The sequence below is a fragment of the Garra rufa genome, chromosome 18, assembly GCF_049309525.1.
Source record: "Garra rufa chromosome 18, GarRuf1.0, whole genome shotgun sequence".
In the NCBI taxonomy this organism is placed as follows: Eukaryota; Metazoa; Chordata; class Actinopteri; order Cypriniformes; family Cyprinidae; genus Garra; species Garra rufa.
Window position 1 is genome coordinate 19949560 of NC_133378.1, and position 27712 is coordinate 19977271.

The 27712-nt window shown below is 36.5% G+C and overlaps 3 protein-coding genes across 3 annotated transcripts in view; 1 reads left to right on the plus strand and 2 right to left on the minus strand.

Moving 5' to 3' along the window:
- The window catches only part of atp2b3b (ATPase plasma membrane Ca2+ transporting 3b), an 89116-nt gene extending 83791 nt beyond the window's left edge, over positions 1 to 5325 (minus strand). The window contains exon 1 of the mRNA XM_073822667.1: positions 4912 to 5325. The gene's annotated coding sequence lies outside the window, so the exon portion shown is untranslated. The remainder of the gene's footprint in view (positions 1 to 4911) is intronic.
- An 11734-nt stretch (positions 5326 to 17059) lies between these two features.
- ccnq (cyclin Q) lies at positions 17060 to 22929 on the minus strand. The gene is made up of 5 exons (XM_073823703.1): positions 22658 to 22929; positions 22328 to 22511; positions 22117 to 22249; positions 20262 to 20480; positions 17060 to 17882 (listed from the first exon to the last, which is right to left on the minus strand). Exons 1-5 carry the CDS (start codon positions 22779 to 22781, stop codon positions 17793 to 17795), a joined length of 750 nt encoding a protein of 249 aa, XP_073679804.1. The 5' UTR covers positions 22782 to 22929; the 3' UTR covers positions 17060 to 17792.
- A 190-nt stretch (positions 22930 to 23119) lies between these two features.
- On the plus strand, positions 23120 to 27623 carry cfap126 (cilia and flagella associated protein 126). Its single transcript, XM_073822985.1, has 5 exons — positions 23120 to 23239; positions 23346 to 23408; positions 24777 to 24854; positions 24946 to 25143; positions 26717 to 27623. Exons 1-5 carry the CDS (start codon positions 23213 to 23215, stop codon positions 26981 to 26983), a joined length of 633 nt encoding a protein of 210 aa, XP_073679086.1. The 5' UTR covers positions 23120 to 23212; the 3' UTR covers positions 26984 to 27623.
- Positions 27624 to 27712: the final 89 nt, after the last annotated feature.

Consider the following 27712-nt stretch of genomic DNA (forward strand, 5'->3'; position numbering starts at 1 on the left):
CACAATCTGCTAAATAACTTGGGTGAGTAAATTATGCCAGAATTAAATTTTTGATGCACTGTGATTCTTTGTTCTGGCATGGAACACAATAAGTAGTATTTAGCATATTGTGCAACCTGCTCTTTTCCATACAAAAGAGCGGCTTGAACAGGCTTTTCTTTATTTTTTGCTCCATGCAAGAAAGCAAGTGTTATGGGTGCGAAATGATATGAGGAGTAAATTGTATCAGAATTTAGTTTTTTTTTTATGCACTGTGATTCTTTGCTCTTGCATGGAATAAAAAATGAGCTATTTAGCTGCACTTTTCCACAAAATAAAAGTGAATGGGGACCAAAGCTGTCTCTGGTCCCAATCCAGTTGTATGGTATGAAAAAGAGCAGTTCTTTTCCATACAATGAAAGTGAAAGAAAGGACAATGAAAGGACCAAAACTGTCTCTTACCCTATTCAGTTTCACTGAAAATAAGCAGCTTTAGACAATCCGCCAAATATCTTTTTTTGTTTAATGCAAAAAAGTAAGTCTCATGGGTGTGAAATGACATGAGGGTGAGTAAATTATGCCAGAATTTATTTTATTTTATTATTTATTTTGGTGCACTGTGATTCTTTGTTGTTGCATGGAACACAAAAAGTAATATTTAGCATATTGTGCAACCTGTTCTTTTCCATACAATGAAAACAGTCTCTTGCCCCAATTCAGTTTCACTATATGGAAAAGAGCAGCTTGAACAATCTGCTAAATATCTTTCTTTTTGTGTGTGTTCCACCCAACAAAGTCTTATGGGAGTGGAACAAAATGAATATAAATTATGTCAAAATTTCTTTTCTTTCTTTCTTTTTTTTTTTTTTGGTGCACTGGAGATAATTAGCATATTGTGCAAGCTGCTCTTTTCCAAACCTGTCTCTGGTTCTGTATGAAAAAAAAAGTCTTACATGTAAGTAATTGTTGCCAGAACTTTCATTTTTTGGTAGACTGTCATTTTAACGAATGACATCCATGACACTAATTTACTGTCAGTGAGTTTCTTTAATCAAAAAAAGTCCTTCTGCTCCGTTTCTAAAAATGGAACAAAGAGAAATGACATAAAGGGAATAAAAAAGAAAAGGAAAAAATCAGTCCAAACCTATGCTGCTTTAATGTGAGCGGGCAGACATCACTTGAGTTATTTCTACAGAATGACAAATTCAGCTACACTTTACAGGACTTATCTAATTGTCAGCTGGTAGTTTTTTGTTTTTTTTTAAAGAGCAGAAAATAAACTCTCCTTCCCATGAGCTCCCTGTTTATGTAGTGTCTCAGTGACAAGGGTAAATACAGCACAGAGGCCTGCAGGCCTGCTGCTGACAGGGCTTTACAAACGGGATCAAACACAGTGGCGGTAATGAAGGTGCTGTCATTATTGAGGAAGAGGAAAAAGGTGATTTTCCCAAAACTGACAGAGTAGGACATAGCACTCCCTCTGGAATATGCTATAAGCTAATTATTAAGAAAACCTTGGGTCACAATGACGCAGAACTTTTTTAGTGTCATTCATCCCCATACTCATTGGACATGACAACTGCTGGGATGTGATACTAGTTTGCTAGGCTCATTGGTGATTCCCGAACTTTTTTATGCGCATTCCCCAACAATAAAAAAACCCGCTTGAGTTACCTCATTTATGATTATGTCTCCCTTATCTTCTCATGTGGGCACAAAACCACTCAGCGCATGCTAATGTAAGTGAACATTACCTTCTCTCTTTATAAGTTCATAGGATTCCAACCCCCTACATATGCACTCCATTATCCTCAATCTTATTCTCTTTGTCCATCTGTTCTTTGCTCTTCCATTTTTACCTCCTCCCATCCACCTTCACTGCAGTGGCCTGTATTCGTTACACTGGTTTCAGGCTTTCAAAGCGAGACATGGACTGCATTGGCGTAAGAGCCTGTAGGGAGTAACATAAGCTGCTCGGCTTCGATTCTAAATACCTGCTCATGGCCCAGACATTTGTGCGATGTTGACCGAATGCATAAGGATGGGATGATTCTTGTTCTATTTAAGTGCAAACAGGCTAGAGACATTTTTATCTCTTGGAGATGAAATGTAACCATCAACCACCATCCCATGGGTCACCATGCCCTGATCTATACATGTTATCTAGCCCAGCATCAGCTCTGCCATTCATGTGTCAAGACGCATCTGCAACTCTACACACTCTGCAGGCAGCATCACTCTCGTATGCATGTTCATAGAGTATATAAATAAGTACAGTATATTAATATTCAGTGTTTTTCCTTTGGACGTCACAGTTGATTTTCTAGTTAAAATATAATATTACAGTTTTTAATTTTTAATTAATACTGTTAAACAAATTTTGCATGAATTTGTATCCATATAAGACTTATTGCGGATGCAGTTTTGTCCAGACATCTTCTAGGTCAACTTTTCTTATTACTGCAACAACAGCATTCAAACTGGGGCAACCTGGACAGGAACTGGAGCAATACCAACTTCTTTCTCTTTTCTGTAAAGTTTCCAAGCACTTTTTGTATAAGACAAATTCTATACTAACAGACACAAAGTTACTTACAAAAACAGAGTCAAGCAACAGCCTTAATAGGCAACACCAAACAAGAACTGACGTTGTCATGTTCAACGAGAAAATCTATAGCTATACATGGTATATAAATCAGGGAAAGAAGACTATTGTAGCACATTTTGCTTAAATATTTGTAACTCTTTGATTTGTGTTTTAAAGTTTAATATATTTCCACATTTGTCTGTTTGAAGTAGTTTAGAAATCCACTACTTATCCATAAACTAAAATGTAAATTAATGTCAAGTATGGAGAATGTGGGTTGTAAAACTTAAATATAGGCCTATGTAACATCTTAGTCTTTATAAGTCCAGGAAAAGTACATCGGAATATATCTAAGTATATGTATATATGTATGTATATGTATATATGTATATACAGTACATATAATAACGCAAAAACAGTAAAAATGTAAAAGATTTTTACTATTTAAAAATACTCTTTTCTCTTTGAATATATTTTGATATGTAATTTATTCCTGTGATTTCAATGCAGATTTTTAGCATCATTACTGCAGACTGTCATAAAAAAAAAAATATATATATATATAATATTTCTATTCATCAAAGAATCCTGAAAAAATTTACTCAACTGTTTTAAATGTTGATATTAACAATAATATTAATAAAAATGTTTCTTGAGCAGCAAATCAGCATATTAGAATAATTTCTGAAGCATCGTGTGAGTAATGACGCTGCTGAAAATTGGCCTTTTGAACACAGGAATAAATTACATTTTAAAATATACTCAAATAAAATGCAGTTATTTTAAATAGTACAAATATTTAACAATATTACTGCTTTTGCTGTATTTTGGATCAAACAAATGCAGGCTTGGTGAGCAGAAGAGAATTCTTAAAAAAAAAAATTAAATTAAAAATCTTACTGTTCAAAATTTTTTGACTAGTAGTATATTTAACCTTCATTAGCATGATCACCAATCAAATAGGCCACATGTAAAATTATCTACAAAAATATTTTTGTCCTGTAAATTCTTCATATTCTCACACCAAGTCCATTGTCACCTCAGGAGGATGGTGTCAGGAGATTGATATCACCCCTGTAGGTCATTTGTAATTGGTTAAACTGATGATGTTACAATTCACTGGCCGGCACAATTTACAACTCTGCCTGGCCCCCTCCTAAATTGAGCAGACAAACACACAAACACAAAGAAGCCTGGTATATTGATTAGCCTGAGAATCAAACGCTGCTCTACAACCATCAATTCGTTTAAAAAAAGAACACAAAAACTGTTCTTATTGATCAGCCAGTAGTGACTAGCGTTTTTCCAAGTCTGTTTGAAACGTCACTTCAGTCTCCACACAGCAGTGTAACAGTCTCAATCTCTCTGAAATTATGTAAACCCCCAGAACTGGGATCCTGCTTTTGACGGTCATACGTAAATGGCCAATCAGAGTCGAGTATAGATTTACGGACTCATACACGGTCACCGAGCTGTCTGAGCCATGCGAGACTACAACTACCCCCCCTCTCCTCGTCCCACACCCAGCATACTCGCACACCTTGCAGCAGGAAGGAGAAAAAAAAAAGTCCGCACGGTTGCCAAGGAAAATGAAAGCAGAGCACCTTGAGCAACTCAGACTGTGAAGTTGCCACACCGCGCTCCATCAGTCAGGTGTGTTTCCCACCGCGCTGTTTTCCACGATAAAATGACCTTTACTGGTCACCTTCAGAGGGCGACCGGTCCTCACGCAAAAACAAGTGTGATAGCTCGAAGAGTTGATCAAAACGCGATTCTTTTGAGTCTTGTGAGCGGCTAGGGATGTTAATTGAATTAATAGCGCGAAGATGCTGCTTGTGAGAGGATGGTGCGCCACTCGCATCCGGAACAAGCGCAATGCCCCTCCGCAAGGTGACCAGTGTGGGTACCAATGCGAGATACACACGCTCACAGAGATGTTAGACACAAACAACACATTTATAAGCTAAATGTATGTGGGTTGTGTTGATATTTTGAACAAAAATTAGAATACCTGATACATTTTCTGTGAAGAAAATTGTCAGAACATCCTGGGAAGTCATACAGTCCGACACAATCGAAAGGACAAGCGATGGTAAATAGTCAACAAAACACCTCAGGGATGAGAAAACGTGTAATGGTGAATAATTAGACAACTAATAGATCATTAAGGCTTCAATGCAGTAGTTTTAACCTGCTTGACAGCTACATGACAAAGAGATCTGCATTAGAAAAACACATGCAGGGACAATTTAGCAGTATGACAGAGAGCGGACGTTAATGATAACGAACTGCCAACTGTTACCATGGCAAACACATCCTGATTGGTGTAAATATCAGATACTCACCAGGCCATGCTCCAAGGACATTGCCGCGGTTTGTTGGGAAAAGGGAATATCCTGGAGAAACTGGATTCACTCAGTAGCTGTTATCATGTCGTCCTTTATCACCCAGGTGATCGGCAGTGTGCTTACTACGGATGGAGGTGATGGATCCTAAAATAGTGCAGTTGTTGCCTGGTTCGATGGAGGTTCCGCAGAGGAAAAAAATAGAGATGGAGACATCGTTTGGAGATGACTGTCCCGACCAATGGATCAAAAAGAAGCAACGGTATTTTGTTTGCTTTTACGCTTCTTCCTGAACGTGTAAATCAAAGAGGTGGTAAAGCGTGGTGATGCAGTATTTGGATTTTATATGCGATGTGTGATGAGAGCCCCCTCGCTGAGCTGCGCGCTGAGGACCGTGGACGCAGCATCCGCGCGGGCTGCTATGCGCGCGGATGGAGAGGACGGAAAGGAGGAGGCGGGGGGGACTCTCTCTCTATCTCTCTCCCCACCCTCAAATCCCTCCTACTCTGCTCCGTTACAGTGCGATCACGTCAGCTCACACAACATGCCACATGCGCCGAGTTCAAACCTCCGAGTTAATGCAAGAACAGGACGGATAGGTGCATCGGGTCATTCCACGACACAGGTGCCATTTAGCCTATTTTTAAATGAATTTATTTAGAAATTGTAAATATTCTATGAGACAACGACGGTCTTAAGTGCTAAGAAATTGCATTGTGCCATCTATAACTAAATTATGTAAATTAATGCAAAAAAATTACATATGTAAAAACATAAGGTTGATGGTAGTGGGGGTTGATTAGTGTGTAAGGTCACTAAAATAAAAGGTGTTTATTTTTACTGTTCATATTTCCACTTTTTTGTAATAAACAGTTAAATTATATGGTTGAGAGGGTTTATGAACTTTATACATAAGAAAAAGGAGAAAACACTTACTTGTCCTTTAGGGGTTTACGATCATGAAGTCACTATTGTGAGTTTATGTATTTGTACTAATTGTACATATTTTAAAAAATAAATATTTAGATACTATGTCCACTAACATAAAGACAATGAATAAAAACATCTATAGGGTATAATACATCCTGTATCGGTATACATTTCTGAATTAATATATGTATAATTAGTGAAAAGTGTGTGTAAAATTTTCCAAATATATTTTCCTTTTATTCCATAGAACGATAGAATAGATAGAAAGACAGAACAATAGATATAACGATAGAATGATATAACGATAGATATAACGATAGACAGACAGAATGATTGAAATACCCAGTTCTGCCATGAAATTCTAGATGATACAGGCTGACGGGTTGTTAACGTAACTGATGATATCACAGAGTTATACGACTTAGCACAAGCTGATTGGTTCTTGTTGCATACACAACCAACAAGCTTGCAGCTTGCAGCTTTTATTTGGCTGGTAGCATTCACTTGGGCATTTCGCAGCATGCTTTCAGAGTTCCTCTGAAACCCCCCACCTACCCCAGTTCCACCTGTATAGATCTGCTACGGGTTATTTTATGCTATTTGTGCAGCAGCAGTATGTCTTAAATACTTACAGCACCATATTGCCATATGCAAGCAAGTTCAGTAATTGCTTGCAACAGTAATAATCTACAACTACAGCAATAAGCAACAGCAGCAGCAGCAGCGTAGAAGATCTATTCCGCCAAGACCAAATACTTTAACATTTTCATATCCATTACCATGCTAAACTTTTCAGAGAGTTGTCGTGACAGAACAATAGATAAAGAACGATATAACGATAGATATAATAATCGCTAGATAGAACTATAGAATTATAGATAGAATGATAGAACGACAGATAGATAGAACTATAGACAGAATGATAGAACAATAGATACAGATATACAACATCTACAACGATGTAATGATCTCTAGATAGATAGAACTATAGAATGATAGACAGAATGATAGAATGACAGAACAATCAATATAGATAGATAGATAAATAAACAGACAGACATAACTATAGATAGATAAAATGATAGAGCGATAGATAGATAGATACAACGATATACAAGGATATAACGACAACAGAATGATGATTTCAACGATTGCAATGATATAACGATCGCTAGATAGATACAAGTATAGAATGACAAACAGAACAATAGAATGATAGAACGATAGATATAGACGGAACGATCAATATAGATAGATAAACAGAATGATAAAACAGATTTAAAGATAGAATGACAGATAGAACAAACAAACGATAGATAGATAGAACCAATAGATATGATAGAATGATATAACAATAGATGGATAGAATTAAGGAACGATAGACAGAATGATAGACAGACAGACATTACACGACAGAAGGATATAATGATAGAATGACAGATGTATACATATAACGATTGCTAGATAGATAGAACTATAGAATGATAGACAGAGTGATAGAACGATAGACAGAACGATAGAACGATAGACAGACAGAGATAGATATACAATGATAGAAGGATAAAACAATAGAACGATAATAGGCAGATACAACAATTGCTAGATAGTTGAACTATAGAATGATAGAACGATAGATAGAATGATATAATGATTGATAGAATAGACAGACAGAAGGATAGAACAATAGACAGCATGATAGATAGATAGATAGATAGAAAGACAGATAGATAGATAAAATGTGCATCTAATGGCCTACTATGCAATTTTGCTTCAAAGCAGCAAATAGCTGCGGAATCGTGCGGATCACTTTCTCTATGATGTGTGTTTATTCAAAATCTGGACCATAATCCTCTTGGTGTTCGTGTCTCACTTTCCAGTTGTGTTTTCGATTCATAAATTCAGACGCCCCATAACACCCACGCAGGTGTAATCTTCTAGCTGTCTCCAAGCATACAGGGCTCAAATCTAATAGCCCTAATGCAGGAGGCCTCTCAGACCAGCGAGAAAAAGCTTTTATGTGCTGACGAGTGCTCAAGTGGGCCTCTCCTGATGCCTTCATATGCAAACACACATACACACAGGCACTAAATGCTCTTCAGCAGATGTTCACGTTAACTCGAAAGCACAGAGGGAAATACCAAGATTTGGAGGACCGTTTTTGTTAGGTTGCACCTAGTTGTCTCCAATATACTCCCAAGACTAAGACTGGATTGACTAAACCAGTTTTTAATGTTTCATCATTCTTGCAAATGCATGCATGCACAGGCTGATTTTGCATGCCTCATTCTTGAACACCACATTTTTCTTCCCTACTTGTGCACACGAGACTGCTCACACTGAAATATTTGTGAGGCGCGTCCGGGAAAGTAAAGAGAAAGTTTCAGATGAGGAGTTGTATCTATAATTCAGGGGTGAGGGTTTAGGAGATGGCTGCCCCTCTGGGAGCCGCCGTGCATTAGCCCTGCAGGTAGTGCATCCCGGCCTTGGAGCCCAACCCAACAGATGGAGTCTCGCTGTCAGTCAAAACGCAATCCGCCCAATCGCGTGTTACATCTCGCCGCTTTACTGAGGAACTCCATCCAAAAGCTACCCGAGTGAAACCGTTCCATGTTTGTGAACTCCAACCCACATCTCCAGGATTCAGCTTAAATGTCGTAGCATCTAAAGGCTGTCTATTGTGGGATGGAGATTAGATTTGAACCATTCACCATTTCACAGCTATTTCAGCTGAGTGGTTGAGCAGAAAACATTTTGACTCCAGTATTTAAAGGAATAGTTGATCCAAAAATTACAATTTTGTCATTAATTACTCACCCATGTCATTCCAAACATGTAAGACCTTCATTCATCTTCAGAACACAAATGAAGATATTTTTGATGAAATCCGACAGCTTTTTGACTCTGCATAGACAGAAACAAAACTACTAATGATGTCGCATGGGCTATTTTAACAATGTCCTTACTACCTTTCTGGGCCTTGAATGTGTCAGTTGCGTCGTTGTCAATGCAAGGTCAGAAAGCTCTCAGATTTCATTAAAAAACTACCTTCATTTGTGTTCTGAAGATAAACGAAGGTCCTACAGGTTTGGAACGACATAAGGGTGAGTAATAATAGCAGAATTTTCATTTTTAGGTGAACTATCCCTTTAAGGAGATAAAAATTGCCATTTACTCTCATGTTGCTCCAAACTAGGGCTGCACGATGTTGTGAGGCACGTTTAGTCAATGAAGCCGGTACTTTGATTAGTAGTAAATCTCCATCACGTGCGTTCAGCTGGAGTGGCAATTAATACACAGAGACATAAATCACTGACAAGCTACGCCAAATCGCGCTCAAAATCGCATTCGATTTACTACTAATCAAAGTACCAGCTTCATTGACTAAACGCGCCTCACAACATCGTGCGATTAATCGTGCAGCCCTACTCCAAACATGTTTTTCTTTCCTCAGTGGAACGCAGAAGAACTGTTTTTGTTCACACAATAAAAAATCAATGTGGTTTAGAGCAAAACTAGACCTCATTGACCTTAATTATGTGGACAAAAACAAACTGAATCACTTTTAAAACAGACCAAAGTAAGCTATCTGTGTAAATGATGACCAAATTTTTATTTTTGGGTTAACTCTTCATTTAATAGTCCCTTGGCTAATCATCCAATTTTTACCTGTAACTACTCTTGTTTCTTAATCCACTTCTTTGCATTTCTCATTATACTGTAAACACAAAAAGATACATTACAACACTTTTATTTAGCTTTTCTTAAGCACTCTCTGAACTGAACATCAATACTTTGCCTCTCTGAGAGTTGATTGATTTGGCTGCACTCCCAACTCTGGCAGGAGTTCTGATGTCAAGAAGAGAAAAACGCTGCATCTTTGGTCGGCAACGATATTGTAATACTTCCAAAATGGGAGCAAGTTTTAAGTTATAAATAGTCAGGGATTGGGTTGTTTGCAGGTTGGATGGTGTACCGAAAAAAACTGAACAATTTGAGGGATGACGCAAAATGATTGTTCTGGCTCAAGGATGCCTGTACAGTGATTTGCAGGTTGAATGGCTCTTTCAGCCAAAAATATAAATTGTCATAATTTACTCACCCTCATGTTGCTACAGCCCTGTATGACTCAATTTCTTCAGCAAAACACAAAAGCATATATTGTGAAGAACAGCTTTGGTTCATACAATGAAAGTCAATGGGGTTCAAAAAGATTGGACTAAATTGACTTGGACAAAAACCATTCACACTTTTCTTTTTCCATATTAAAAAGCACACTTGAAATCTGAAAAATGTATTAGTTTATGTAGAAAATGACATTAACCTAGATTAATAAATGTTGCAAAATTGTTAGCGCCTGATGTTAAATTCATTAGGTAATGTAAAATGAACCATATGTGACCCTGGACCACAAAACCAGTCTTAAGTAGTTTGTGTATTTTTGTAGCAATAGCCAAAAATACATTGCATGGGTCAAAATTATAGATTTTTCTTTTATGCCAAAATTATTAGGATATTAAGTAAAGATCATGTTCCATGAAGATATTTTGAAAATTTCCTACTGTAAATATATAAAAACTTAATTTTTGATTAGTAACATAGCTAAGAACTTCATTTGGACAACTTTAAAGGTGATTTTCTCAGTACTTAGATTTTTCTCAGATATCAGATTTTCAAATAGTATTTTGGCCAACTATTGTAATATTCTAACAAACGCTCTAACAAAATAAGCTGGAAAGCTTATTTATTCAGCTTTTAGATGATGGAAAAATTGACACTCATGACAAATTTTGTGATCCAGGGTCACATTATTAAAGTGTTAACAAAATAGCTAGTAGCTAATACAAACAATACTGGACCCCACTGACTTTCACTGAATGATTAAAAAATCTTTCATGTTCCACATAAGAAAGCAAGTCATACAGGTTTGGAACAACATGAAGGTGAGAAATTATGACAATTTTTCATTGAGGTGAGGTGTTCCTTTAAGAACCTGTATATTTGAAATCTCATTTAGTCTTTGTCTCCTATAGTTTTTTGGAAACTAGTTGTGACAGTGTAATAAAAAATGTCCATACTTTTGAAAAAAAAAAAAAACTTTATCCAGCACCATTAGAGAATGTAAGAGAGGAATGATAATACAGAAACCTTGAATGGGATTTCTCAGAGTTAGGAGTGATCTGTAATGTGAGGCAGTGAGGAGAAAGGACAGGAACGAGAAAGAGATTAAAGACTACGAGAGGACACCATGAGAGAGAAGCACAGAGCCAAGAATGCAACAAAGAGACTTGCTTTCACACAGGACAAAATCTAGGAATGGGGGACACAGATTGAAAGTAGAGAACCAAGAGAGATGGCAAAGAGAGTAAGGTTAGAGTCACAATCAATCCCATCCTTCCTATTCCCAGCACTCTATCCCATAGTGAGGGCCATGCTGATGTTTTATTGATGGAAGAGAATCCGGCTGCACATGTACCCTCTCCATAATTCATGATGCCCAGCATTAGGGCCTGCCTGCTGAGAGATGTGTGTGTGTTTGTGTCTACGTAACTGTGTGCGTGTGGCACGGAGAGAGAGAGAAGTAGGAATGTTCAGATATTTTTCCAAAATATAATCCACAAAACTGCTTACCGCAAAGAAAATTCATCCATCTGCATTGCCCAAATTAGGGGTCGACCAATTTGTTTTTCAGGGCCAATGACGATTACTGATTATTACAGATCAAGTAGACTGATAACATTTTGAACCAATATACTGTATGCTGCTGTCCCACAACCAAAAAACACATTTAAAAAGAATTTAAGTATTCAAATCGTAAATGTTTACAAAGATCCTATTATTTATTGAAACCCACAATAATATTTAAAGTATTAGTAAGCTTAATATATATAAAATAATAATTTATTGGGTACCTTCAATTTTTCGGGAGGTGGCTGTCCCAAACCCTAACCCCTCAATTTCAATTTATGAAAATCATATTGAAATAACTTTTGTATTTTTCTGTAAAAAATGTGTCCCGCATTTTCATGTCATTAACAAAACACTTTATGTTTTAGTCCATTGGCTGAGACAAATTTTAACTACACCTCTACATTTATGATCAGGAAATATTTATGTGTCACTCCCTCTCATACAGGTCCTTTTCAAAAAATTAGCATATTGTGATAAAGTTTATTATTTTCTGTAATGTACTGATAAACATTAGACTTTCATATATTTTAGATTCATTACACACATTTGAAAGTAGTTCTAGCCTTTTATTGTTTTAATATTGATGATTTTGGCATACAGCTCATGAAAACCCAAAATTCCATCTCATTTTGCATGTCATTCGGAAATCAAGGTGCCAGAGTCTGGAGGAAGACTGAGGAGAGGGAAATGCCAAAATGCCTGAAGTCCAGTGTCAAGTACCCACAGTCAGTGATGGTCTGGGGTGCCATGTCAGCTGCTGGTGTTGGTCCACTGTGTTTTATCAAGGGCAGGGTCAATGCAGCTAGCTATCAGGAGATTTTGGAGCACTTCATGCTTCCATCTGCTGAAAAGCTTTATGGAGATGAAGATTTCATTTTTCAGCACGACCTGGCACCTGCTCACAGTGCCAAAACCACTGGTAAATGGTTTACTGACCATGGTATTACTGTGCTCAATTGGCCTGCCAACTCTCCTGACCTGAACCCCATAGAGAATCTGTGGGATATTGTGAAGAGAAAGTTGAGAGACGCAAGACCCAACACTCTGGATGAGCTTAAGGCCGCTATCGAAGCATCCTGGGCCTCCATAACACCTCAGCAGTGCCACAGGCTGATTGCCTCCATGCCACGCCGCATTGAAGCAGTCATTTCTGCAAAAGGATTCCCGACCAAGTATTGAGTGCATAACTGAACATAATTATTTGAAGGTTGACTTTTTTTTGTATTAAAAACACTTTTCTTTTATTGGTCGGATGAAAAATGCTAATTTTTTGAGATAGGAATTTTGGGTTTTCATGAGCTGTATGCCAAAATCATCAATATTAAAACAATAAAAGGCTAGAACTACTTTCAAATGTGTGTAATGAATCTAAAATATATGAAAGTCTAATGTTTATCAGTACATTACAGAATATAATGAACTTTATCACAATATGCTAATTTTTTGAAAAGGACCTGTAGCTGCATGGTGATTTATATTATTTATCTTAACTCATTATTTGACAGGGATAATAGACTGTCAAAAAACTGCCCCAACTGCACAAAAACTACTACTTTCAGTAAAAGAGAAAACTAATTCTTTCAAGGGTGAAGGTGCAAGAATTTTGTACAGTCGTGGCCAAAAGTTTTGAGAATTACATAAATATTGGAAAAGTTGCTGCTTAAGTTTTTAAAATAGCAATTTGCATATACTCCAGAATGTTATGAAGAATTATCAGATGAATTGCATAGTCCTTCTTTGCCATGAAAATGAACTTAATCCTGAAAAAAACTTTCCACTGCATTTCATTGCTGTCATTAAAGGACCTGCTGAGATCATTTCAGTAATCGTCTTGTTAACTCAGGTGAGAATGTTGACGAGCACAAGGCTGGAGATCATTATGTCAGGCTGATTGGGTTAGAATGGCAGACTTGACATGTTAAAAGGAGGGTGATGCTTGAAATCATTGTTCTTCCATTGTTAACCATGGTGACCTGCAAAGAAACGGGTGCAGCCGCCATTGCGTTGCATAAAAATGGCTTCACAGGCAAGGATATTGTGGCTACTAAGATTGCACCTAAATCAACAATTTATAGGATCATCAAGAACTTCAAGGAAAGAGGTTCAATTCTTGTTAAGAAGGCTTCAGGGCATACAAGAAAGTCCAGCAAGCGCCAGGATGGTCTCCTAAAGAGGATTCAGCTGCGCGATCGGAGTGCCACCAGTGCAGAGCTTGCTCAGGAATGGCAGCAGGCAGGTGTGAGCGCATCTGCACGCACAGTGAGGCCAAGACTTTTGGAAGATGGCCTGGTGTCAAGAAGGGCAGCAAAGAAGCCACTTCTCTCCAAAAAAAAAAAAACAAACATCAGGAACAGATTGATCTTCTGCAAAAAGTATGGCGAATGGACTGCTGAGGACTGGGGCAAAGTCATATTCTCCGATGAAGCCTCTTTCCGATTGTTTGGGGCATCTGGAAAAAGGCTTGTCCGGATAAGAAAAGGTGAGCGCTACCATCAGTCCTGTGTCATGCCAACAGTAAAGCATCCTGAGACCATTCATGTGTGGGGTTGCTTCTCATCCAAGGGAGTGGGCTCACTCACAATTTTGCCCAAAAAACAGCCATGAATAAAGAATGGTACCAAAACACCCTCCAACAGCAACTTCTTCCAACAATCCAACAACAGTTTGGATTTTGGAACAGTTTGAAGAACAATGCATTTTCCAGCACAATGGAGCACCGTGCCATAAGGTAAAAGTGATAACTAAGTGGACCAAAACGTTGAAATTTTGGGTCCATGGCCTGGAAACTCCCCAGATTTTAATCCCATTGAGAACTTGTGGTCAATCCTCAAGAGGCGGGTGGACAAACAAAAACCCACTAATTCTGACAAACTTCAAGAAGTGATTATGAAAGAATGGGTTGCTATCAGTCAGGATTTGGCCCAGAAGTTGATTGAGAGCATGCCCAGTCGAATTGCAGAGGTCCTGAAAAAGAAGGGCCAACACTGCAAACACTGACTCTTTGCATAAATGTCATGTAATTGTCGATAAAAGCCTTTGAAACGTATGAAGTGCTTGTAATTATATTTCAGTACATCACAGAAACAACTGAACAAAGATCTAAAAGCAGTTTAGCAGCAAACTTTGTGAAAACTAATATTTGTGTCATTCTCAAAACTTTTGGCCACGACTATACATTAAACAACAATAATAGATAGGTTCCATCATTTTGAGGTAAATGCGTTCAAAAGTCTAAATTTTTCTGTGCGTAACTTTAAGTTTTCAAGTTAAATTTAGTAATGTGATGTGGGCGCTAACATTACTGTCACTACCAAAAATGTGCAGTCACTATCGAAACATGGGATTTTTTGTCAAAAATAAAGTATACTAAATCATTAATATGATAGAATTAACTGCACAATTACTAGAAATGTGTACCAATGTGTATGTTTCCAACTCTGACTTCTGTAGAATGGCCCATATAAGTTGGGTGTAAATATGAAAATTAATGTATAAAAAATTAAGAATAACAAGGGCTCTGACAAAAACTCTCTTTAGATGCATTTAAATTATTTTTTTCGGCAAACTGGTTTTAAAAATGACTGATACTGATAACCATAAAAATGCTTAGTATCGGCTCCGAAAATCAGCCAGACTGACCCTAGCCCTAAACGATATAAGTTTTATAGGTTTTAGTGAACTATTTAAGTATTATGAACTAACAATAAACAAAACTTTTTACAGCATTAATTAATCTAGGTTAAATATGTAAAAACTATTAATTATTAATATTTGTTCAATATATTGCTAGTTATATAATACATCTTATTATACAGTACATTAAAAATGTGTTAGTATGTGTAGAAATACACATTAACATTAATAATTACATAAACATTAATTATAACATTAATCAATATGAATAAATGCATATAATAACCATATAAGAGAGCTGCAAAACGATTAGTCACGTTTAATCAATTTAAAGCAAAAGTTTATTTGCATACTGTGTGTGTGTACTGCATATATTTATTATGTATATGAGACCCCGCCCATTGACTTGTGTCCTCTGTAGTGGACCTTGTGTTTTCATGAATTTTCTTTGAATATTTTGAGCTACTCTGTCAAGTCCTGTTGTACTGTGCAGAGGACATCCCCATCACATTTTATGGGAAGGAGAGAGATATGTAAAATTTTGCTTTTTTACATGTTTTTTTACTATAATTATCACATATATATATATTTGTTTATTAAAGTGTCTGGAACAATACATTTAGTTTTCAAAGCTGTTAAATTGTTTGTGTTTTAAAATATCATCCTTTTTTAAATGTCAACTATAGTGGACATCAGGACCATCTTAATGTAATTAATAACTGCATGTTGTAGTAGGCAGAACTGAAGCAGAGAGGATTTTTATAAGATAGTTGAGGGAGACTCTGACTTAGAGCTGTCAGATGAGGAGAGAGATGAGGATAAATTAGAATGTAACATACAAGTTGATGTTGAAGAAGAGGAAGAAATTGCAGGAGACTCAGATGAGCAGACTGAGACAGACACAGAGACAGAAAGGGAAGAACAGGAAAGATGCCGCACTCTGTGGTTCTGCAGCAGGACAATGATCCAAAACACACCAGCAAATTCACTTCTGAATGGCTGAAGAAAAACAAAATGAAGACTTTGGAGTCAAAGTCCTGACCTGAATCCTATTGAGATGCTGTGGCATGACCTTAAAAAGGCGGTTCATGCTCGAAAACCCTCCAATGTGGCTGAATTTCAACAATTCAGACTAAACTGTTCCAGGAATTTCAATACAAAAGAAAAAATGTAAAACACAAAAGGAAAAAATGGCTTTTGTTTTGTTTTTGTTACATTAATGTTGGATTAATATCCCTTTACAGCCATATTCTGTACAGTTTTGTTGTCTGAGTTTGGCTGTCGTTTCGAACTAAAATGGTCCTGTGGTCCACTACAGTGGACATGCTGTAAAATTAAAAAAAAAAAAAAAAAAAAAACGTAAAAACTCTAAATTGTAGATTTTTTTTTTAACCCAAAGGACATAGGAAATCACAAAAAAACTACAAAAAAAGACACTTTTTTCTTTGGGTCTCAGGAGGCTAAAGAAATACACATACATATATATATATATTTACTTTTGATTTTATAATCCATCTAGTTTTCTTTCAGGATCTAGATGACTGAAATCTGATGCCGAGGGAACTCTTAAAACAGCAGTTGCAGTCAGTGGTCAACACAATTCAGCAGGCTAGAGGGGAAACAGCTGTTTAACATGTTAGTAATGACTGATTTGGTAAATAATGACTGAATTAGTACATTTCGCCGACTGCAATTATTTGATGTGCTGAGCTTGACAGGTGTGCTATAATGGAGTCTCACATTTGTATGTTTCAAAGGCTCCCTCCACAATAGCAGTTGCCATAGTAACTTATTAAGATCCACTCTAGAGCGATGTCCTGACCTAACTAGATCCAGAAATTTCAAGTAGAACATCATAAAAAAAACTACAAAGAAAGACTATTTACAGGTGCTGTTTCAAAAAACCATTAGAGCAAAAAAAATGTTTATTAGAAATTACATTTTTAAATTTAGACTTAAAAAGAACCTGTCCGTTCATATTCATCATTAGCTGAGAATATGAAAAGTTTACATCAACAAAGTGTTTTTTGAAGTTAGTCTGCCTTTGCTTTACAGCATACAGTAATGCCGCTTTAAGGAATTACATAAAGAAGCCTACCGGGACAAGTTCTGTAGGGAGAGGAGGAGAGTAATTAAATTAGAAAATATAAAAGAAACGGCTCAGATCTAGCCATTTACCTCAGAATTTAGCTCTGGGGACAGGATGGCTCTTCTTTTGTTTCGTTCTTTCTTCACCCAGCTATTCCATCTCTTTTGTAATATCTTTCCCCCTCTTTAGGGGGAAAAATAGCACAAGGTAGGAGAAGAAAGTAGGTCGGTGGCTGGGAATTGATTGATGTGGTGTGGCTAAAGTCTGGTTTTCATACCGCCACTTACAAAGCCTGTTCCTAAATATATCTAAATTCCCTTCATCATTCTTTATTCTTGAAGAGCATTTCTATATCTTTACGTTCAGTGATGTAATTACCAAGTAGAGCTCATTAGGTTACATCACAACATCACGAGAAAGAGGGTTCAACGCTTGAGTTAAGATCATCGTCACAGATCTCAGGCAGTCTCTGAGGAATATGTAAAGCAGAAGGTGTTGGTTTCCGTGTCAATGTTTTAGTACCCGTTTCGTTCTTTGTCTCTCAGGTACACTTGGCCTCCATGTCATAGAGCTGCAGTAATTCACTCATGATGGTCTCGATCTGAGCCTTGGTGATGTCTGCACAAACAACCTGCAGGGAAACAAGCACAACATCAATGCAGATCCCAGAGTTGGGTCCACCGGAACGCTATATTGGAGATGACAACTGAATATTAGTTCTGAGGCAACTAATAATACAGTCTAGTGTCTTGTAGATGTGTTCTTTTGCAGTCTAGTGATAACAACCACCTCCTTTTTCAATTTCCTCTAAGAGGTCTTGCCGTGGCTTCATTTTTACCTCAAATTTCCATTTAAAATTGGTCATCGTAAACAGGAAACCCATCAAAGCGAGAGAAAGATGAGGAAAAAAATGGTACATTCAATGAACTAGATAGACTTTTCTGTTATTTCATAAAAGTACCAAAAGGCTAAATTCTGCTGTTTCAGCTTTATACCCTCATGCCCATATGATACATACTATACAAGGATGCCCCGATATGGAAATTTTAATAGTGTGATGATTATTATATTTAATAAGAACCAATAACCTATTATACAGTATAGGTCCAGAGAGGATATTTCTCAATATTTGCTTTTAATGATCCTACAAGATTAAAATACACTACCAGTCAAAAGATTTTGTACAGTAATTTTAAAGGTTTTTTAAAGAATTCTTATATGCATTTATTTGATCCAAAGTACAGCAAAAACAGTACAATTCTGAAATACTTTTACTATTTAAAATAACAGTTTTCTATTTGAATATATTTTAAAATGTAATTTATTCCTGTGATTTTTTACCATCATTACTCTAGTCATGATTGTTTTGACAGGTAGTGTATATTACGAAAGAATAAAAAACTTGGTTAGGATTCTGAACTAACAAAATTAATTGGAAAGCAAACCACAGTTTATCCTGGAATATAGGTTTTATTTGACTATGCATAGAAATAGAAATAGCTGACAGTTGTGTTATTACAAATGACAAAACTGAGTCATGTACATTTGTTTTATACTCCAAGCACAACTATGCAACATGTTTACAAAATCCTCAATAATAGCATGTTTCATAAAAGAAAAGATGTCTACTTTACTTTTGGCCACTACCGTATTTTGTATTTATACTAGTGCTAGTATACTAGCGTATCTATGCTATGTCAATATAATAGTGCTGTCAATCAAGTTTTTAAATATACTTTTACATTGCAATAATTTCACATTCAATCTTGAAATTAATGTAGAAACAACAAAGACAGTATATAATTGTTTTTATATAATTTATATTTATAAAAAAAATGTATATACTTTTAACCTCAAATGCTTATCTTATCTAGCTCTGCAGTGTGCATGCGTACTCTGTGTACTCCGGTTTAATGCAGTTAGGGTAGGTAAAAAAAAAACTCCCTGTCTCATTCATCCTACATCACTGCAGAAGTACCAACCTAGTGTGAACATGCAAAGAAGGTCAAACACCCTTTACAAAAAAAGGTAAAATGGCAATGTAGGACTTTTTTTTTTTTTTTTAAACGAATCAATTGTTTCGCTACTTTTAAGCTGCATTTCGGAAGTTCAAACTCACAGGCACCATAGAAGTCCACTATATGGAGAACATTCCTGAAATGTTTTTTCTCAAGAAACTATTTCTTTATGACTGAAGAAAGAAAGACATGACCATCTTGGATGACAAGGGGGTAAGTAAATTATCTGTACATTTATGTCCTGGATGTGAACTTTTCCTCTAAATGTATCAGCCTATTTTACTTATCAAACCAATAACATTAAAAAGTCATATTTATGACCATCAATATATATTGCACGCAGGTTTTTAGCAGCCCACTTGGAAACAAAGTCTAGACAAAACAAGAAAAAAAACATTATTTTTTTATGATGTACAACCAAATGCAAACACTGCTACAAAATGATTTGAATAGATTTTCCACACCATTATTATGCCATATGCCAGATACACCCACTCGAAAAACCTCATAAAACAAAACTGAGGTGGTCTCTTTGCATGTCAGTAAATTACTAGAAAAATGAATCATAGTCTTAAGGCTAAATATGTCAGACTAAGTCTTTTGAATTCTTGTGATGGCACTTGACAGAATTCTAGGAAGCTGAAGCCAAACAAGTGGTTTTAAGAGTCATTTGTATAAAATGGTTTGATTCTTTTTAAATATTACTTTAGGGTGTCACCAAGGGAACACAACTTGTGTGAAAGACAATGTTATTTCTCTCAGACCAGGCAGCAGCCATTAGGTGCCCTTATTGCCATGGGAACTACTTCCCGCACTCTAAAGGTTACTGCAATCATGGCTCTATTGATGCCTGATCCGGCTCTGGCACCGGTGAGACTCAAACTAGTCAACGTTCAGTCTCGGTGACTCAATGCACACACAGCATGACCCAAATGCTGCCTGGACATATTATGTTTTTCTCCACATGAATCTGTAAAGAAAAAAACACCAACCTGCCACCACTCCAGTTCTCCTCTGGGGAGCTGCACTCCATATGTCTGGAGAGCAAGATATAGGGAGGTGAGGGCAAGGTGTTGAGGCTTATGGAGGACACACACAGAGCCATGGTAACTGTCCTTTAATACAGCCAGGGCCGTCTCTGCGATGGGGGTTCGAGACCAGGCGTGGCGATTCAAAAGACTCCTTACAGAGAGCAGGTAGTGCAGCAGGTACTGGGAAACAGCAAAATGAAATTTGTTAGATGGAGCAAAACACAAAGCTTGGACAGCATTAGACAGAGAAGGTACAAAGATGAGAGTAAGTTTACATGTAACATATAATTGACAAAATTGTTAACAATCGAGAATGAAGATAAATCGATTCAGTCTTGACACTGTATAAAATGCCTCTGCCAGTGTCACTTTAAAGCAGTATTACAGTACTTGCATAATATAACTGTTTTTATTAATTATTTGCATTACCTTTAAGTTTTATTATACTATCGCTTTCATTTTTATTTTTGGTAATTTTATTAGTTTTGAGTTTTTACACTACCAATCAAAAGTTTTTGAACAGTAAGATTTTTTAAAGTCTCTTCTGCTCACCGAGCCTGCATTAGTGCATTTATTTGATCAAAAGTACAGCAAAAACAGTCAAATTGTGAAATATTTTTACTATTTAAAATAGCTGTTTCCTATTTGAATATATTTTCAAATGTAATTTATTCCTGTGATCAAAGCTACATTTTCAGCATCGTTACTCCAGTCTTCAGTGTCACATGATCCTTCAGAATTCATTCTAACGCTGATTTTCTGTTCAAGAAACATTTATTATTATTATTATTATCAATATTTAAAACAGTTTATAATATTAAAACATTTATTTAAAACATTTTTAGGATTCTTTGATGAATAGAAAAACACAAAGATCAGCATTTATCTGAAATAAAAGCTTTTGTAACATTATACACTACCATTTAAAAGCTTGGAGTCAGTATACTTCTTTAAGGAAAGAAATTACAGAAATTAATACTTTTATTTGGCAAGGATGCTTTAAACTGATCTAAATTTAAAATGATGATAAAAACTTTTAGAATGTTATAAAAGATTTCTATTTCAGATAATGCTGTTCTTCTGAACTTTTTATTCATCAAATAAACCTGATAAAATTCTACTCAGCTGTTTTCAACATAATAATAAATGGTTTTTGAACAGCAAACCAGAATATTAGAATGATTTCTGAAGGATCATGTGACTAGAGTAATGATGCTAAAAAAAATCAGCTTTGAAATTAAAGGAACAAATTACATTTTAAAATATATTCAAAAAGAAAAGTTATTTTAAACAATAAAAATGTCCAAATTGTACTGCTTTTGCTCTACTTTGGATCAAATACATGCAGGCTTTAAAAACATTAAAAATCTTACTGTTTAAAAGCTTTTTATATATTGATGTTTAGAACTAATATTTAGATTTTATTTGATTTTATTAGCAAAAATGTTTTTAATAGTTTTAGTTCACAATGATAACCATGCTTTACAGTAAAAAGTTAATGTAAAGTTAAAGTCTGTAGGGAAAAAACTACAATAACTGTTATTGTTAAAATGTGAGCATTTAAATTCACAAAAGTAGTTATTTTACTGTAAATTTGTTTATATTATTTTCTATTATATTGTTTTGCACACAAGGCACAGTATATATTATATAGGCTTTTTGCAAACACTTCATGCTAAATATTCGCCAGTCGTTAATAGAATAGTTCACCCAAAAATGAAAATTCTGTCTTTAGTTACTCACCCAGTGTGGTTTAAAACCTATACAACTTTTCTTTCCTGTGGACAACAGATATATTACTTATTGCATGCATTACCTTGTGTGGATGTTCAAAGGTCACTTGGAAGTTAAGCTGTCGAAGTATGAGGAGCTCACATTGTACTATACTGTCTCTCAACTCCCAGAACTTCCCATTCAGTTCCAGTGGTTCACTATCTGGGTGGAAATACCTGGTTCAAAAAAAAACAGAGGAAATTATCTACTACACATGTACTGTGAGAACTACTTCATATTCCCCCGTTAAATACCTGTGACAGACATTTATGATATCTCTCGTCCTAAGATGCTGCTCTTCTACTTTGCCAGCGAGGTAGATCGCAGACATGGCCACTAGGTAAGGTTCATAGACCTGCAGACTGGCAGACTGGAAGAACCTGCGATACAGCACACATGCTGTAGCCATGGGCACAGACCTCATGCCTAACTTCACTCCTACAGATGCGGAAAACATGGGATGCACATGGGATCAGAAAAACTGCATAGAAATTCATTCTCGGATAATAAGAAAGAACTAGCAAGCAGCTGCAGTACATCCAGTAAAGACACTTAAAAACACATTTCAGAAAAACTGCAAATACCAGTCTCGGTGATAAACCGACAGACTTTGAAGTGTGTTTTGGAGTCCTCTACATCTTCAGCACTAACGTTACTTCTGCTTCTCGCCTCATTGACAGATCCAGATGTTGACGCCTGCGTGCTCATTTTACGGAGTGCAGCAAAATGGTAACAGTTTCAAAGCGTGTTATTCAACTTAAAAAAGCATTTTGTACAACAAACTTAATAACCACTCCATTTGTATAAGTCGGTTGTCCTAATACAACGCTGTACAGACAGCTTGTGACTGACTTTCCTTCAGCGGATCGTTTGGCGCGCAACGTAGCGCTCAAATGCTCTCCAGCGCCCCTCACGTACGGGAAGATACCGCTGTACTCTGAGCGAAAGAGATATATTTATTTTTTATATAACGATTATATAACATATAATATAAGAGCAGAGACTTAAAAATAGTTAGTCAGTTTGACAAGCAGGCATTTTAAAGAGTCAAAGAATATAAAAAACTGAACTACTCATTTGAAAGTATAATTTTGAGTGGTTGCTAGGAGACCACTGCCAACACAAAGTCGAGTGGAAAGATGTCGACTAGTTACTCTGCAAACCAGGTGCTTAAATTGTAATTCTTCTACAATTATATTTTATTTCTTTATTTTGTTATTGTTTAATCGAATTACGTTGACGTATTAAGTATGTTTATGATGTTTTTTGCAGTATGAAAGTGCCTTCAAGTCGCAAAAGCTGCAGAATTGGACCATCCCAAAACATTTCAAAGAGGTAACACAGTCAGTCCTATTGCTAAAGTCGTTTGAGCTAGAATAAATGTTAATTTAATTGTTTAAACAAAAAATGTTTGCAAAAGAACTGCATTTATTTAAATTCTTTATTGATAGAAACCAAATGATTTGTAACATTATAAATATCCCCTTATTTTTCCCTTAAGAATGGGAGAGGGCATTTGTACATTTTATGGGTCTGGCTTCTGGTCTAATCCGTGTCCAGCTATTTTTACCTGTACAAAACAGCTCATTTTGCTGCTTGATAGTGCAAATTGGTGTGTCTTACCATGTTATTTTAATGTATTATCTTAAATGAACAGGCTGGTTTGTAGTGCAAACAGTTTTACCGTTTACTGCACAATGTTATTCTTCTTGTTATTTCCCTGTAGATGGTTTGCACTTATGTCACGATACTGGGATGTAAACAACAGCATGAATTGCATGGTTAATGTACTACTGAATACTTTGTTTAAACCACAGTAAAAAACGTGTGGAAGCTGCTAAATCATACAGAGAAGGACTTAGTAAGCAGGAAAGAGCGCTACATTTTTACAAACTAAAGTTAATAGGTGGTAAAGATACGTACAAGCAGTACAAGATATTAGCCTAATAGTTCACCTACCTGGACTGGAAATGATAAGAACAAACATGAATGTTGTCAAGATTCTTGCCCTGGAAATCCTGGTTCAGTTTGGCCAACCACAAATGCCTTTTGTTCCTCAGACAATTTTTTGTACTCTTCTCCTTGTTTTGTTATAACTTTTGGTAGCCTATAGTACTCCAAATGTTTTTCCCAGTCTGACCGATTAGTACAGCCCAAAACATGACAACAGTTGACCATTTTCAGCCGCAATAATCAGCAAATCAGTTCAGCGGCATTGTTTACGTTCAGTGTTGTCGCCAATATGCCGATTGATAGCAGATAAGAAACCGGAAGTCTCACCCATGGGCTTACTTAACTGTTGAAGAAAAAGGAGTATATTTATTGACACTTTTGACTAGTTTGATACATCCCTGCTAAAGAGTTTTTATTTCTTCCAAAAACAATCTTAGTGAACCAAACTGTTGAACTGTAGTGTACATGTTACTGTTTTTGAGCATTTCCATTACATTATACATTATTACATTAAACTTGCAAATGCAGAAGCATGCACGTCAATCAAACAAAGCACAACAGAATGTGTAAATGTGTTACTTTATAAAAAAAAAAGGAAGAAGAAAGAAAAATCAGTTTTTGGCCACCTTCGAGTCCATTTTCATTTAAATGACGCAGTTATACAAATTGCACTGGGTGAGAGAATGATTGGCTAGTTCAAATTACAAATACTTCTGTTTGGTCTACTGTATTTACTTTTTGCTCCTCAAGAGACCATCGGCAGCAGAAGGCCACACTACATTTATAGCCACAGACCGTGGCCACCTTCTACCTGGTGTGAGAACAAAGGTTTGTTTTGTTTTGCATGACTTGCATGAAATTTAAAGCTTAAAACGTTTCACAGCAGTTTCATTTTACTATTTATAAATGATTTCATTAGCGTTTAAGTGCATGGCCAGCATTCCAAGGCACATGGGATTTACCTCGCTACATCCCTCCTGCCTCCATAAACCCCACGGCCCGTTCCCGAGAGGGCCAGGATCGCCTCAGGACCTGGGGACAGATTAAATTCGCCACAAACCAGACTCTTGAGGCCCCTGGTGGCAGCCAGGCTACAAACCAAACCGTTAACAGTGCGGTAGGTATTTTAAGGGATAGTTCACCCAAAAATGAAAATTCTGTCATTAAAGGGATAGTTTACCCAAAAATTTAAATTTGATGTTTATCTGCTTACCCCCAGGGCATCCAAAATGTAGGCAACTTTGTTTCTTCAGTAAACACAAACAAAGATTTTTAACTCGAACAGTTGCAGTCTGTCAGTCATATAATGGCAGTCAATGGGATCCACAGATTTGAGAGTCAAAAAAACATAAACAAAACCAAATTAAACCTTGCAGCTTGTGACGATACACTGAGGTGTAAATGTGCAAGAAACTGAACAGTATTTATATCATTTTTTACCTCTATGTGAAAGGAGGTGACGTGAAGCCAAGTGTGGTGACCCATACTAGGAATTTGTGCTCTGCATTTAACACATACACCGTGAACACACACACACACACACACGCAGTGGGCAGCCATATTGCTGTGGCACCCGGGGAGCAGTTGGGGGAGAGACTGCTGGTTATTCACTCCCCCCACCTACAATCCCTGCCAGACCTGAGACTCGAACCTGCAACCTTCGGGTTACAAGTCCCACTCTCTAACCATTAGGCCACGGCTGCCCCATAGTAGATAATCACTCTTTTTTTTTTACACAGTGCATAGCGGCTACTCAGAATAGTAATTACTTATGCTTATCCTGATTCTTGCAACTGATTAAAAACTAAAACATTGCGGTGGATCAGAGGTAAAAGATGATATAAATACTGTTCAATTTCTTGCACAGACCGATCGTTTTGTGTCTTGACACCTCAATGTATTGTCACAAGCCGCAGGGTTTAATTTGGTTTTGTCTGTCTTTTTTTTTTTTATCTCCCAAAGCTGTGGATCCCATTGACTGATATTGACAGACAGTTTAAAAAGGTAAAAATCTTTATTTGTGTTCTGCTTGTGTTCACCTACATTTTGGATGCCCTGGGGGTAAGCAGATAAACATCAAATTTAAATTTTTGGGTGAACTATCCCTTTAAATAATCACCCTCATATTGTTCCAAACCCGTAAGACCTTCATTCGTCTTCATTTTTTGATTAAATACAGGGATCCAGAAAGGTACAAGGTTTAAAAAAGTACCAAAAACATTGACAAAATAGTCCATGTGACATCAGTAGTTCAACCATACTTTTATGAAGCTACGGGAATACTTTTGTTGGGCAAAAAACTAAAATAACTTTATTTAAGAATTCTTGTTCTCCGCATCACCCTATCGCCATTTTGAAGAGCGAAGAATTGTTGAATAAAGTTCTTATCGTTTTTTGCACATAAAAAGTATTCTTGTAGCTGCATAAAATTACGGTTGAACCACTGATGTCACATGGACTATTTTGTCCATGTTCTTGGTACCTTTCTGGATCTTGAACGCGGTAGGACCCTTGTTGTCTATGCAGGGTCAGAAAGCTCTTCGATTTTATCAAAAATATCAATGACATGAGGGTGAGTAATTAATGACAGAAATTTTTATTTTTGGGTGAACTATCCCTTTAATATATCCTACTTATGATTCTATGATTACATTGTTTTTATGAATTCTGACTAAACAATATCCTTACAGGAAAACATAAATGTGGACCAGCCTGCGGACAACTCAAAAATGCCAGTGAGTGACCCAGACCATAACCCAGAGAGGCCCAAATCACAGTCTAGACCAACGAGCCAGCAAGCTCAGTCTAACCCAGTAAACCATAATGAAAACCAAACCCAGTCTAGACCAGGATATCACCACAGCCAACAGGCTTCACCTAGACCAGGCACTCATGAGAGCCAAGCTGAGCTAAGACCACCAAGCCAGAACAGCAGACCAGCATCTCAGCAGAAATAACACCATTAATCAGATCCCCTGCATGGGTGGTTATAAAAGTTGTTCTATGAAATGGCATTACGTAAGTGTAACACTTCTTCGAAAAACACTTTTACTTTACAGGTATTATTTTTGTGTTCCATTGATTTATAACTGTGCATACTAAAGTGTGTGTCAGAACACATTAACTGAATTGTTTCGTGAAGCTAAAGCTGATTATTTTTACTAAATGGCTTTTATAATGGAATCTGCTTAGATGAAATACTGAATGCAGAGTCAAGTATTGCCAGAAAATACATCAGAGTACTTTAATAGCTGTAGTTCTTAGAAAAGATTAAAAACAGCGTTAAGAGATTTTAAATATTTTTCTTTATTTGCTCAATGATACACTGACACACCTGTAGCCCCCCCCCCCAGGACACAACATCAGCTTGATTCACTAGTCATCGGTTTATGTTTTTGGTGCTTGGAAGCCAATGAGTGATTTTGTGAGCAGACACTGAATGCTTAGGGAACTGACGGTGAACTTAAAGGGATAGTTTATCCAAAAAACAAATTTCTGTCACCACTTGCTCACCCTCATTTCAAACCTGACTTTCTTTCTTTCTTTATTGTCCAAACAATTTCTGGAGAAGAAAGGAAGTCATACAGGTATGAAACGACATGAGAATTTACATTTTTGGGTGAACTATTCTTTTAAGAGTCTCTCTAAATCAGTCACGGGTCCTAAAGATTTTTCAATTTTTCTGT